The sequence below is a fragment of the Cephus cinctus genome, unplaced genomic scaffold, assembly GCF_000341935.2.
Source record: "Cephus cinctus unplaced genomic scaffold, Ccin1 Ccin1_scaffold0577, whole genome shotgun sequence".
Lineage (NCBI taxonomy): Eukaryota > Metazoa > Arthropoda > Insecta > Hymenoptera > Cephidae > Cephus > Cephus cinctus.
Genome location: NW_014333226.1, coordinates 336,513 through 350,434, shown reverse-complemented (window position 1 = coordinate 350,434; position 13,922 = coordinate 336,513). Strand labels below are relative to the sequence as shown.

Sequence of the window (13,922 nt, the reverse complement as noted above, 5' to 3'; positions counted from 1 at the left end):
AGGTTTTTTTTGTAAATTTTACCCTCAGGTACCGAGGGAGATATTAAAAGGATGCGTAATTGAAAATTAAAAAAGTACTCTTATTACACAGATAGCGCCATCCTGTGACTTATGCAGTAGACTGAATCAAGAATTCCTGCGCATGCGCATATTCGATATAGCAGAAGTACTTACCGATAACCAGACACGCGTAAGTTCCGTCTGTTTTCGCTTTAAAGTCACATTTTTCAGTCTACACACGCGGCCCTGTTCTCTCGCCGATACTTAGGTAATAACCCAGTAATGACGGGCTCCGTTCGACCGTATTTTCCATTTTATTTATTCCTTTTTATTATTATTCCCTACCCGGTTGCCGCGTTCATCGCTCCAGAGCAAACACGCCACCAGGATGATGATGATGAGAGCCTTCACGCAACCCGCGAACCAGTCGCCCGATTACACCAAACGAAATTACACCGATACTCAGTTAAGTCACTTTTTCTCTTGATGCGATTTCAAGTTGAGCCTATCGATAATGCCGTATCGATCTCTTCTTACAACGCAGTGTAGTTTCTGAAAATTTCAATCGAATCACAATACTCTAGAAATAAAAAGGAATTCCAGATCTATGACAGCAGCTGCATGAAATGGGATAAACAGAAAGATCAGAAAACTACTTCTGTTGGTCAGACATTTCAATACGGGGTTTAACCTCAACCGAGAGAAGTATCTCCTTCGTAGTTGACTGCCACTGAACTGTATAGCACCGCCCCCTTGTTTGAGAAACTAAGAGACGAGGCATGCCTGCACGAGTCTCTCGTCTTCATTCTTTTTTTCTCCATGCTCAAGAGAGAACGGGTGGTGTAGTCTCTACGGGGAAGGTGTGTTAGTTCGCGAGGTGGCCGCTAGTTAGCACTCCATTACACATGGTTACCCATCATCAGAGCACGCCAGCGCGGTTTACTCCACGGTCCATGGATATTCATGGACCATGATTAATGTGGATAGAGTTTCATGATGCCTGAACGAAACACGCAAGCACGAGCTTTTCTGCAATTTCACCCACAACTGAAATCAGACTGGATCGACGTTCCACGCTCCGTATGCGGGAAGCAAGCAGAATGACAGCGGAGATTACACAGAGGTTTAAGAACGAAATGACAGGTTAGATTGTGAAACATTATAGAAAAACATTCAACGAATTTCATCTATTTTCTGTATATCGTACTTTCTTAGTCTTCCAATAAGGATAAAATCTAAGTTGTGGTACGAGGGTGTATGATGAAGGCTCGAAAAATCAAGTGTGAACATGGCCGATCAATTTAGCTAAACAGCCGTTAATACCGAGGGAGATTCAGCACCTCGGGGCCATCCTCATTACAGGGCCCGTGTGTTTATCGGAAATTATTTTCGTAGGAACAGTAAGAGGGAGGTGGACCCATAATAAAGCAGATCGGACTACGGTAATAAGGTATAATGGGGGCCCGAGCATGGGTAATCAGAGAGGGCTCCATCTTCGGTCTCGATACTCTATTTAGAGCGCTATTTGCTCGTTTATTTATTTAGTTATTTACTTACTTTTCGTACAGCTCCTTTTACTTCTCATTGGCATCTCTTCTTCCCAGCAGATGCCTCGTGTCTTAGAACGCGAGTTGCGATTCAATTTAATCGTCTTTTGTTCCAAGAAAATCATAGGTGCCGGTTGGTTATTTAAGCCGCGGGGACCGCGAATCCAGTGTCTCTCAACCGCGAAATTCAAACATAGATAACGACCCGTTAGATCGTCTAGGTACAATATTGATAGTACACAGATAATATCTGTATGCTAGGAGTAGACTTAACCTCTTGGCGACGATTTCTTCAAGGCAAATTAAATTCTTCTGTTACCTATTGATTATCCACCCGCGATGCGTTATTATCCGGAACGTAAAGTCGTGGCGGCCATTTCACCGTCATATTCCGTCAAGGGGTTAACGGATAAGAACCCCACGTGTAATTCCAAGGCTATTGATCCCGGGATAAGCGCAAGCCTTTATACGTTGATGCATCCGAGATTCCTTATTAAGGGCGATTAGCTTGGAAGTGGCCGGACAAGAGTATCCACGTAGTGGCCTATAAGTGGTCGGTAATTGAATGTCAGCATAACCTACCCCTTAAGCTTTAGCATCCTTCCTCCTCTAAACTACACTTTTTTTGTTTTTTATTACACAACCACTTTTCGTACTCGTTTACGCGATCGTTATAGATACGGCCACGAGCCAACTCGCACGACAGCACTTAGAGACAAGAAAGTTCTGCACGTAAAGTTATACTTGGTATACCTAAACTTAAGTCCAAGTATACTTGGATTAAATAAAATTGTTTATATATAATAATTATTATTTTTAGGTGCATTTTTTTATATAATTTTTTATATTCGAAAAGTATGGCTACTATATCCTCTATAGAATTCAGGGAGTCTATCCGAGAGATAGGGATGTATCCGGGAATCTTATAATGGGACACATAGGGGTGCAAGTAATTCGGTTGCTAACGTTTGAGGTACGAACATATGTTTGAATAATTTCTTGGAGTAGGGGCGGGGGGTGAAAGGTAAATTTTATATGGGGAGTTGAATGCATTGGATTGCGTGTAAAGTGAACCGAAGGTGCTCAATGGTCTTGTGCTTTCATTACATTGATATTATAAGGTTATTATAATTGTGGAGGTAATTGATACGTGCAGGGTGGCCCGACAATGGTGGTCGTAATGTGAAATATATCAGAACCCCATCTAACCCAGGGTGTTTCTTGTTAGAATCTGATATGAAATGTATGCTGTTCTTTTTTTAATTTTTTTTTCCAGCTACACCGCTGCGGGAATAAATAGTCTGATTAGCCACGCCATTTGTGTAATGCAATCTTTTAGCTCTTTCAATTTTCTTCAATTCTCGCGTCGTTTCTTATACACGCCTGTATAGGCACGATCGGCTACTATGAATTCTGTCAATCGATAGTCGTAACGTCTTTTGAGAGGCGAGGTAAAAGTTAATTTTTTTTCAATCTTTTTTTTTTCAGTCATCCCTTTGATCCTTTTCGCGATCTAGAATAACATGGCAAACGATTCAATTCTTATCTGACGCTTCAGGAGTATAGGTATGTAGGACCTATTGTTGTGGCATTGTTAAGAAAAATACGTTAGCCAAAGAAATACTGATTCGGATTCTTTTTTAGTGGACTAACAAAAGGACTAACAATAGGGGTGGAAACTGGAGTACAAAGGAACGCGAATGAGAAAAGGACTTTTCGACATCGTTGGAATAATCAAGCAACCGTTCGATTTGGTCACAAGAAACGAATCAAGGGTAAGTGAACAATGCTCGAGTAAATCAATGCGATTCTTATACGACTTTACGTCAAATAAGAAATTGATAATCGTGAAATTTTATGAGTTGTCAAAAAAAAACTTGCAATTTTTTCTAGTTCGCTAAACTTTAGGAAGGGAAAAAAGTTATAGCGAATAAGAATGCTCGGTGCTTCAGTTATATCCAGGAAAGGTGTATCGTAAATAAAGACGCCATCTTTTTTCATGACAATGTACCACTAACGACTTCAACCGTTTCACTATGTATATAAAACGGATTTCTAATCCAAGGTATACTTGAGAGTAACAGCCATTTTTTTTAGGTCGCTCAACGATCTCGAAAAATCATCTAGGATTTCATGGAAAATTTTCGAAAAGTCTTGGCAAGATCCATACACCAAAGTGTTCGAAGACCTCACGCACGTCCTCCGTGTCCACTTCGGAACGCAGAAACAAGAAGAGCAACAAGACTGTCGGAGGGCGCAAGAAAAGCAAGCAGAGGAGAAGCACCGATGAAACAAGAATAAGAAGAAGAGACGGGACGGGCGTACTCGGTGCCCTCGCATTGGTTCCCCACAGACCACGATGTGTGCACAGTCGCCATGTTGAATATCCCCACCCTTGGACATAAGTTGAACACCTACACACATGACATACGGCCGCGTCGACCATTCGCTAATGTCATCTTAAAGGACGAGAGAAGATCTTAAAGAAGAATTGGCGAGATGATAAATTTTCATTAGATAATTTTAACGTTTAGACACTAGTTCGATTTTCTTGGCTAATTGATAAAATTTATAGATTTACTTAATACGTCGATCGCGTAATTTCGTAATTTATATATTTTAATTGCGAAGCTATTACGAAATTGATTTCAATCCGATTCGCTCAATCTATTGTATCCAAGTCCGACTATCCTTTCTAACTCGCATTTCTCTTAATGGCGAGAATGTCCGATTGCCAGAGCCCGATCCGATCCGTCCGATTGGAACGTAAATTGGCACAATCAGTGGCGAAAAATCGTAATTCGCCGCTCTGCGAACTCACAGGGAATTTCACGGCCGAGAAACTGCAGGCGCTATTTTAATTGGTATATTTGCATCTGCAAACACTAATACTTATATCTTACGGTTATATAGATATCACCTTCGGCGTCCTATGTAAGCGATAGTCATCAAATAAGCGTCTGCGTAATGTAAGGAGATATCTACTTTCGTTCTAATTTAATAGAATTATTGATCTCATTGTGTAAACGTCGTCGTTGACTTTTGAAGTGTCGATAACCTTTCGCTACCCTTAGAAAGCGGCTGAATATTCTTTGAGATTTTTACTTCTCCCGACAGATGGAACTGCCGTAGCTTATTTTCAATAGTTTAGTATATTCCTGTATACAGGGTTATTCCGTACGAACGGAACACCCGAAGTTGGTTCCGCCATAGAAATCAAATGGACAGGCTTAACTGCGATTAGTGCGTGCGGCCTGAATATTCACGTAACAATTGACGGAACAGACAGGATAGAATTCGCGAATATTATTAATTACAAAACCAAAGAAATTGCGCTGAGTAAATCTACTGAATGGAGTATTCGAGGAAATAATTAATTATAATCCACAAATAATAGCTAGATAATTACCAACGGGGTCATAATAGAGAAGGTAATGATCCAACTAGTGAACGTAGTTCATGAAATCGTTAGTCGCAAAGACTAACACTTTGTGTAGTTGCGAAATTCTGTGCTTGCAAAACAGTAATGTTTATCTCTGATCGTTATAGCTCTTAAAGATACATATTGTTAGTGACATGCGGTTCCACTGTTGAATTCTCCCATACGGATTAGCAACATATAGCATTTGATTATTGCCGCGACTCCGGCTACCGTCAATAGAACAAAAACTATTGCTCATACACTTAGATAAAATTACATGAATTAACGATCGTTTGGTTATGCCTCGTTAATTGCGGCCTTGCCAATCTGGCAGATATAACTACGCGTCGACAACGCCCCCCATAACGGATTAGCTCAACTACCATATACTGACCCGGCAACTATATGAAAATTAATGGATGGATGAAGAAAAATGAAAAGCGCCAGCCAACGTCTTGCGGAATTATTGGTCAGTCAAGCAAACACCGAGCGAAACGTAGAAAAGGACGGCGAGTGGTCAGCCGCTGAGAAATAACTCGTTCGAGAAGGGACTGGTTAAGGGCGAATAATGTTAAACTAGTCGTGACATAAAGCCCCCGTTGAAGGATTCACGCGTCTACCTGGCACAGACTCTTAAGGGATTCCAGTTTACCATTATCCAACGAGGAGGTGCTGAACTGTAGGTAGGTACCTGCGTGGATGCGTTTTGTAACTTGAGAAGAATAACGTAAGGAACAAGAAGCGTTGCCTCGCGTGGGTTTCGAAGGATCTTCCATCCTTGGTTGTCTAACGAGAGGCAAACCGTCCGAGGAGATCTTTGACATTATCCTTGGTGAAGCCGCCCCTCTGGCATCAAACTACCGACGCGCACCCTAGGAGCAGCGACAAGAAACGCTCGAGAGTCCAGACGTATTAATTAAACGACTCATTTTCATCCCACGGCAAAAACGTGAGTTTAACGCCCATCGCGAGCTAATGTCTCCCCACTTGTAGGGGCAGTACGTCATGGAAAGGGAAGTCGGTGGAGCCAGAACACGATGCCGACCAATAGCATTCACTGTGGTACACGCCCGTGGAACGTTTAGGTACTTGAGACACGCCTGCTATGCTGGATCTTCCCCACTGTGGCGTTGCGGTGGGGGGAAAAGCAAGCGTTCTCCCACCAAACAGTCCGAGGCGTTTAGCCCGTAATTTTCTCAAACACCACCAAGCGCTCACGCCAGAAGCATCCGACAGACTCGCGGAGCTGGGATTCTGCCTCGCGTGTATACGAACCAGCTCTAATTTGACAGTGACAAGTATATCGGGAGGGTTTGATAAAGTGTGTGAAGTTCAGTGAGTGGTCGGATTACGAGTAGGAGATTATAGTAAGCAGTATTTGTGTTAAGAAAAATACCTCGTTGAGGGACTTGGTGGATGGACAGAGCGACGGTCCGAGATACGGGATATTCCTAACCTTCAAATATGTCAGTTTCTTGCTTCTGTACTTGATTATCGTGCAGTGACTCTGTACCACAGTGGCTTTAACTGCGAAACTTTGAGAGTGACAATCTTATCGAGTACACGTTGAGAAAGTAATAACAAATATTAATCCAGTGTAGACGTTTAACAGTGCCAGGTTGAATAATATAATTTATCGAAGGTACTGTTGTGATCAGTGGTTGGCAAGTGCGACGACTGGAAATGTGAGAAGAGTCCAGGGGAATAAGAGATTGGAAACCCTATACAGGTGGGCTTTATAGTGACTTTGACGCTCGTTGTTGTCCGTCGCTTAGACAGAGAAAGGAAGAGACAGAGAGAGAGAGAGAATCTCCGGTAGAAATCTTACCCGGGATTATAATTGACACTCAGAAATAGGTCATCGACAGGCAGCCGTGACGGGGGGTGATCACCCCGAGGATGCGGGAAACTTAAAGAATTCCTGGGGGATTTTTTATAAACACTCGGTGACACCTTCCCTGGAGAAGCTGGCTGCGGCGCGTACGATGATGCCGCTCGCGCCGACGCCAATTGTCCCGGTGCCCTCGAAGCCAAAAATCGGCTTCAGCATCGACTCCATCGTTGGCGGCGGTCGGGAGGATCGTCTGGACAGAATCGAACGCGTCGAAATTGACCGGGATGGAAGTCCAATGGATGTCGAAGGATCATCCTCGCCGCGGAGTCGGCAGATCGTACAGTCTCCCGGAGCTCACTCTGAGAGTTCGGACAGGCCATTGTCGCGAAGTTCCTCTGTGGAATCTTATCCTAATTCACGGCGTACGCCCTCGCACAACAGTCATCCTCTGGGACTGGCGCATCATCTAGAGTTCAACAGAACGACATCGCACAGTCATAGCGGAGGATCCACACCGAATAACAGTCCTAGTCCTCCTCACAGGATACCCCATGATTCACCAGTAGGCTCGCACCCTCAGCCACCACCAGGAGTGGTGAGGCCAAGTCCTAACTACCTCGCACCACCTCCTGGGGCAGCCACTGCGGCAGCGGTGGCAGCCGAACAGCTCAAATCCCTATACGGTATACCTGGACATGGACCCGCTGGACCTCAGACAGGCCAGAGCGAGTACCATACCCAGCAACTGGCCCTGGCTGCCAACCTGGCCGCTGCTCAACACTTCCAAGCTGCCAATTTGGCTGTGGCACTCCAAGCCCATCACGGCGGTTCACCTCATGGACCTCCACACGGACCTTATTCTCATGGTGGGGCACCTGGTGGACCTCATCCTCCACCACATCCTCATCAGCCACCTAGGGATAGCTATCCACTCTACCCGTGGCTACTCTCTAGACACGGGAGAATCTTCCCACATCGATTTCCTGGCGGTAAGTTTTTCTCTAATCTCAATATTTGTACTGAGAAATTGAAATAAAAAATAAACGTAACAAAGAGTAGAAACGTCGTATGAAAATATTATAAAGTCATCGCGCGCGTTAAGGCAACGCAAGCACGTGCGCCGTTGCGCTCTGGATAAACAAATACGTAGTCGTTGATCTTTCGCAATATTTTCGTAATCGCACGTTTTGTAACGATCAATGCTTATGCGCGTTATCATCAAAGGAAGAACTAGAAGAGGAAAAACAAGATGACGCATCTGTCAATTTGATTACGTCTATTTAGCCCAATTAACACTCCTTATCCATTTACGCTAATAGATATTACTGACTAATTATGTATTTCAGAACGCAAATATAAGAGAAATAAGTAAGAGATAAAGTATGTTATCTATAAAAAAATGACCTTTAAGAACGCTATGAAGTTTTGTAAAATTTAAGTCGTCTCTTGATAATTCTTATCAAGCGTACCAACCGCTTTAATTTTTCTTCAAACAATGTATAGCAGTATCCTAATTATTCCGATATTTTTTAAAATAACAACATCTCGTCCACGGGAGATTGCATTGCCTTCCTTTAGTACACGTAACCATTCAAACCAGAGCCAGACAATTATATATCAGCGAAATCCAATCAACAGGGTCAGCCAATCTGTTTTATGCACTTCGCGTGGTCTTACGCTTACGTTACTTACTTACGAGGTCAGCCATTGACAGGACTCCCAGCTAAGGACAATTATCATAAATTTACTGCAATCGGCAGTCGTGTAAGGGAGAAGGGCAAAGCCTCTATATCTACCTAGACGCCCCGTAGCAAATACGGAACGGTCTGCTGGTATCCACTCTGCGGAACAAGTCCCGACGGAAAAATCCTTCTGGACGCCATCTTTGTTGCGTGTTATTGCTCGCTGGCTTCGCTTCTTCCCTAGTCAAAACATCAACCCGGCCAAACTAATCCGCATCAGGTATATACTAGACGCCCTTTACTTATACCTCGTAATCTGTATGGCGTACGTTTTTACGTAGCCATTTATTGTTAGGCACGAATATAACTACGGAGACTATCACCCTTTATGATGACCCTTCGCGTGGGAGCATCGCGCATATCATCGATCCATTTTACAGCCACTGTTTCGCCTGTCGTGTCATTAAGACATTCTGTAAAATCAGCCAGCCGTCTTTGTTTATGATTTTAACGAATCTTACCTTTCTACATCCGAACCAGCACGCTGAACGAATTTTATGCGCACTTAAAAATATTTTTTAACGGATTAATCAGTATCCGGCCAATTAAGAGATTAATTTGATTTTGACACGTGGGCTTGTGTTGGCTTTAGGGTTGGGCTGAATCGGTATGTTTGAAATTTTTCAAAAATTTACTTTTCTCATCTGATTCTTTTAACAGTCCTGCGAGAACGTCTATCGGAATGCGTGATTATCTTTATAAAACAATTTCGTTACGTGTTTAATGTCACGAAAGTATGAAAAACAAGAACGAAGAACTTTGTTTTTCTCGACCAAGTAAACACGCCCAAAGGAAGGGCTATCGCTGCGTGTTTTGATCTATGGTGGTCTTGTTATCCATGGGGACTGGAATCCTGAACAGACTGTAATTAATGAGCTTTCGCAGGCGTGCTCGCTGCTCCATTCCCATGTTAATTAACTAACGTTATCTAGCAATTAGCAGGTATCGGTAATGACTGCCGGCTGCATTGGAATGACAAGTTTAGATCGTTTCTTTACTCCCATCATTATGCAGTAAGTGTCACAGCAAAGACTTTTAAGTGATATCAAGACTCGAGGTGCAAGACGTCATCGAAGCGACAGCGTGGCCTTTCATTTTATTCCTTCGTTTATTACGATAAGTGGCAGGATCTATATTATTGATGGTATCAGAATTTAGCCCTTTTATTGATAATGCTATGCGGCCAATCCGCGGGCGGCTTCATCGATCGAGCCAAAGTTACGTAGCTTCCGGAATTTATTACTCGCAAGAGCCCAACAATTCCTTTGGAAATAAACGGACGTTTCACGCTCGGTCCGGTTACTTCTCACTTGGCAGCACATGGCTGCGTGTATAACTATATAGACAAGTATTACAGACATGCGGTATACCGATCTCTGATTTCGTTTTCTGCAGTGAATAATTATACATTGCCATTTTGAGCAAGGCAGTCATTTTTTCTCCCTATAGATAGAATAGCACGATAACATAGACACTATGGTACTGTATTTTATATAGAAAAAATGCGGTACGTAATTTATAAGGCAGAAATGATTAAACAACGAGTGAAGAGGATATAGTCGATTCGACATAAAAACCTGAAACAATCAAGACACGATTGTGGTTCGCGTCGAGTGTATGATTTATGACGGCTGATCGTGTTTCTAAGTATTTCGATAGTATGTATTTTAATTTTTGCCTGTGCTTTCGTCACGTTCAAAATATACCGTCTAAGCATATGCTTTTACCCATAGTACTTTCTAAGACAAGTTTTCGAAGTTTTTCCTCAATTCTTTTCCCCGTACCCTTTCTCCCATTATTTTGCACGTGCTGTTTTCTTTTTGCGTTAAAACTATTTGACCCATCGAAATAGCATTTAAGTCGCGGAAAAGCTATAGATTTTAAATGGTTGAGCAAGGATTTTTAGATTATACACTTCGGGCATTTAAAGTGGGTGAAGGGGAACTGTATTAAATGTGTATCGATCAAGTTTATATTATCCTTCATCAATTTCCGGCACGGTTCAATAATCAATTAAGCAAATCATTCCGATAGCCGTAATTGCACGGACAGTGCAAATATGATTATCGCAAGGGTCGCAGGTCTTATCTAACAGATACCTGTAACTGGGCGTCCGCAGATAATTTTTTCGGATTATCCGAATTAGTATGAATTTTGTATCGAACACAGTGGGCAAGTACGTCACAGCGTAGCGATCTGTCTTTAATTTTTATTCTGGTTGCTAAATTTCATACTAAAAGAATTTTTGAAAAAAAATTTCAATTATCAGATTTATGTAATTGCCATAAGTTTCCCAAGAAAATTCTGATCTAGAATCCAGTTTATATTTCATATATGATATAACCATTTTGCAATGACCAATATACGGTAGGTACAATTGCCAGACACATTGGTGCCTGGGCATGTCAATGAAACGCGTATAACGCCACATGAATAACACTATAGGATGTCCCAGATACGTCTGTTGTATATCATAGGCCGATAGACAGTTGTAAAAAAGGTAAAAAAGAATAAAGGAAGAAAAGAAAAAATAACGTTGAAACGAGCATTCGAAAAAGAAAAAAAAAAAGACGAACTGTCAGGTCAATAGAGTGAAGCGTGATCAGCGGCTACTATGTACTGGGTGACAACGAAACGTCCCAGCACAATGGAGGGTTAATCACCATTATTAAAACAGCGTTTACTCCCCGTGCGAGCTCTACAGGGTGTCCTATACGGGAACAAAGCCGGTCCAGAAGAGATGCATGTATGTATCTTTTTTCTCTTTTTAGTTTTTTTTTTCACCCCATAGCTGTGAGATCGGATCGTTTCACGCATTTGTCGCCTTCATCTTTTTCTCTCTCTCTCTCTCTCTTTACACTCGGCTCGTCCCTTGATCTCCTTTTTTTTTCTCGCCCTTTTTTTTGTCGTCACCCTCTATAGTGAAAATGCCAGAGAGGCGGACTCGACAGTTGTCGACTTTTGGGAGTGACTCTCTCTTAACGCCATTGTAGCCAATTGACGTCTTCATAAAGTTGGCAGCTGACCTGACCTAACCTAACCTAACATAACCTTAACGTACTATAACCCATACCGATCACGCTCAATGATTTCCAATCGGTATAAACGTCCAGCGTCGATTGGCCAACGCGTATTACTTTCCTGAAACGGGTCGATGAAACGAGAGTTGGAAACTTCAGTGTGGACCAAATCCCAACTTCTTGCACGTCAGTTGGAAACCTTAATGATGGCTTGTTCGATGGCCGCACCCGTTATTACCATTTTATAGAATATTAGCAAATTACAGTGAGTTTCGCCTTCTACGCGATGCCGACTTTATCGGGCGATGATCTAAAAGTCGTGTCCGCTAATTTACATGAATATTCATGGGGAGAGCATTAGATAAGATACACTTAGAATTGGAGATCGATTCCCTCTGTTGGACTTATTTAAAATTTTCCACCTCGTATATATGCAGTGCTCAATAATTGCAGTATATAAGTATTTCTATCATTACTGCATTTAAATCCATTGATCTTTGGACCTGCACTCGTTCGATTATGTATATCTTAAATTATAAATAATTAACACGAAGCATTTGTTTAATGCATCAAATCATCAGCGTTCGTTATAATGGATCTAGATGTAGATATATACCGCGGACTCGTGATAAATGTTATTAAAGATTTTCATTACGTCTGTTAATACAGGAGGCTGCGAATAAATCCATCGGTTATTGACCATTCGATTACGCACGATACTTTCTTACGCGAGGGAACGCGTATCTATATGTATTTCTTTATCTACGACCGAGTGCATTGTTATCATATAAAAAATGTAAATAGTCGAAGAGTTCATTACTATCAGCGCAGTGTAACAGTCGTTCGTTACTGTTGAGAATAATTCAATTTATACGTGGACGTACTAAAAGGGCCGGGCGTAATTATTTAGCGGGATGGTACGTAAAGAAAAAAAATATAAAAAATTGCGAGCAAAGATGGCCGGATTATGCCGATGGAAGCTAATGCAACAATTAAAAAGACATTAGACCCAAGAGTTGCAGCAGACCCCTTATATTATGCGATGCAGCCCGAATCGAGAGTTTCAGCCTCGTAGTGTTTCGTTTGGGAGTCCCAGATGAGCCGCGCAGTCCGACCCCCGACTCGTCGGTTGCCGCGCTTACGGGCCTTGGCACTCGACACGAACTGGGAAGCAGGGTAATTTGATATGTTAACCGTTTAGTCTTATTTTTGAGTAATTTCAAGTCGCTCTGGGCGTCTCAGCTGCGAAGCTGGAGCAGCGCAAGCTTCCCGTAATTACAGGCTCGTATTCGAACTAAGGCCGAAGGGATCGGGCGGACGCCTAGGGCGCCATCTAGGAAGCGGTAGATGGACTTTCGTGAACTAGACTTCCCTACCCAGTTGCTCTTGATCTCTTGCGTCGGATACTTAATGTCTCGAGTGCGCCTTGGGCGAGGATCCTATGATCTTTGGATCCTGATTCCATACCATTTTATAACCTGCATATATGCCTAGTATACATTGATCTGCTGTATCTGTAACAATCAGAAGGTACCTAACCTCTCTTTACTCTTCGTTTCAATGTTTTCCCTTACTTTCAATTGACCATTAGCATTACCCACTATGCGTATACGCTCTTACGGATCTTCTCGAGGATTTCAGTTCTCACGGCAATGCACTAGTCTTAACATTGAATTCCGATGCATAATGCAACTGCTTGTATGCAATGGCCGCGTGTTACGCGCTTTTGCACCGATAGTCAGGGTCAGTAGCGTGTATCGGAAAAGAGGGATTTTTTTTATTTAGCTAAATTAGGGCTGAATCTTATTAGGGTGTCACGCGTATAACGAAAACAAAATTGTATAATTTTGTTTTTTCTTTTTTTTTTGTTCTATCATTTCAAATTATGCGCGCCTCCAATTTTTTGTCGGTACCCTAAGCTAAGTTCCTTTGTCTCGTAAATATTACCTAAGATCATTCCCTTTCACCGAGTCAACTCGACGATGAGGTCGGACTTTGGTCGGGTGCGGCTTTATAGATATAGAAACGCGAGAACCTGCGTAACAGAGACGGGCGCGTTAAGCACGTCAGACGACACGAGACGTGATACTTTGAAAACTGGCAACCGCATCGAACAGGCCGAATTTCATAACACGGCCGTAAGTCTACGTAGGTATTATGAAGTTTTAGCAAATTCAATGTTATCACGTAGCATAATATATATATATATATATATATATATATATATTTTTTTTTTTGTATACTTACGTAATTTCGCGACTTAATTAAAACTGGTACGAGAATCATTTGCAAAAAGATTTGGTAAGATTCTCGAATTTTATAGGGTCATAATAAAAATCATTAACCCCCCCCCCCCCC

At 42.2% G+C, this 13,922-nt stretch overlaps 1 protein-coding gene and 1 long non-coding RNA gene across 2 annotated transcripts in view; both read left to right on the top strand.

The window, feature by feature from the left end:
- Positions 1 to 919: 919 nt before the first annotated feature.
- On the top strand, positions 920 to 4,472 carry LOC107268650. The gene is made up of 4 exons (XR_001537908.2): positions 920 to 1,143; positions 3,036 to 3,113; positions 3,192 to 3,322; positions 3,645 to 4,472. It is a non-coding gene; the product is annotated as an uncharacterized LOC107268650 (long non-coding RNA).
- A 1,679-nt stretch (positions 4,473 to 6,151) lies between these two features.
- The window catches only part of LOC107268715 (homeotic protein empty spiracles), a 19,080-nt gene continuing 11,309 nt past the window's right edge, over positions 6,152 to 13,922 (top strand). The window contains exon 1 of the mRNA XM_015741754.2: positions 6,152 to 7,791. Coding sequence (XP_015597240.1) covers positions 6,954 to 7,791 — 838 coding nt within the window. The 5' untranslated portion in view covers positions 6,152 to 6,953. The remainder of the gene's footprint in view (positions 7,792 to 13,922) is intronic.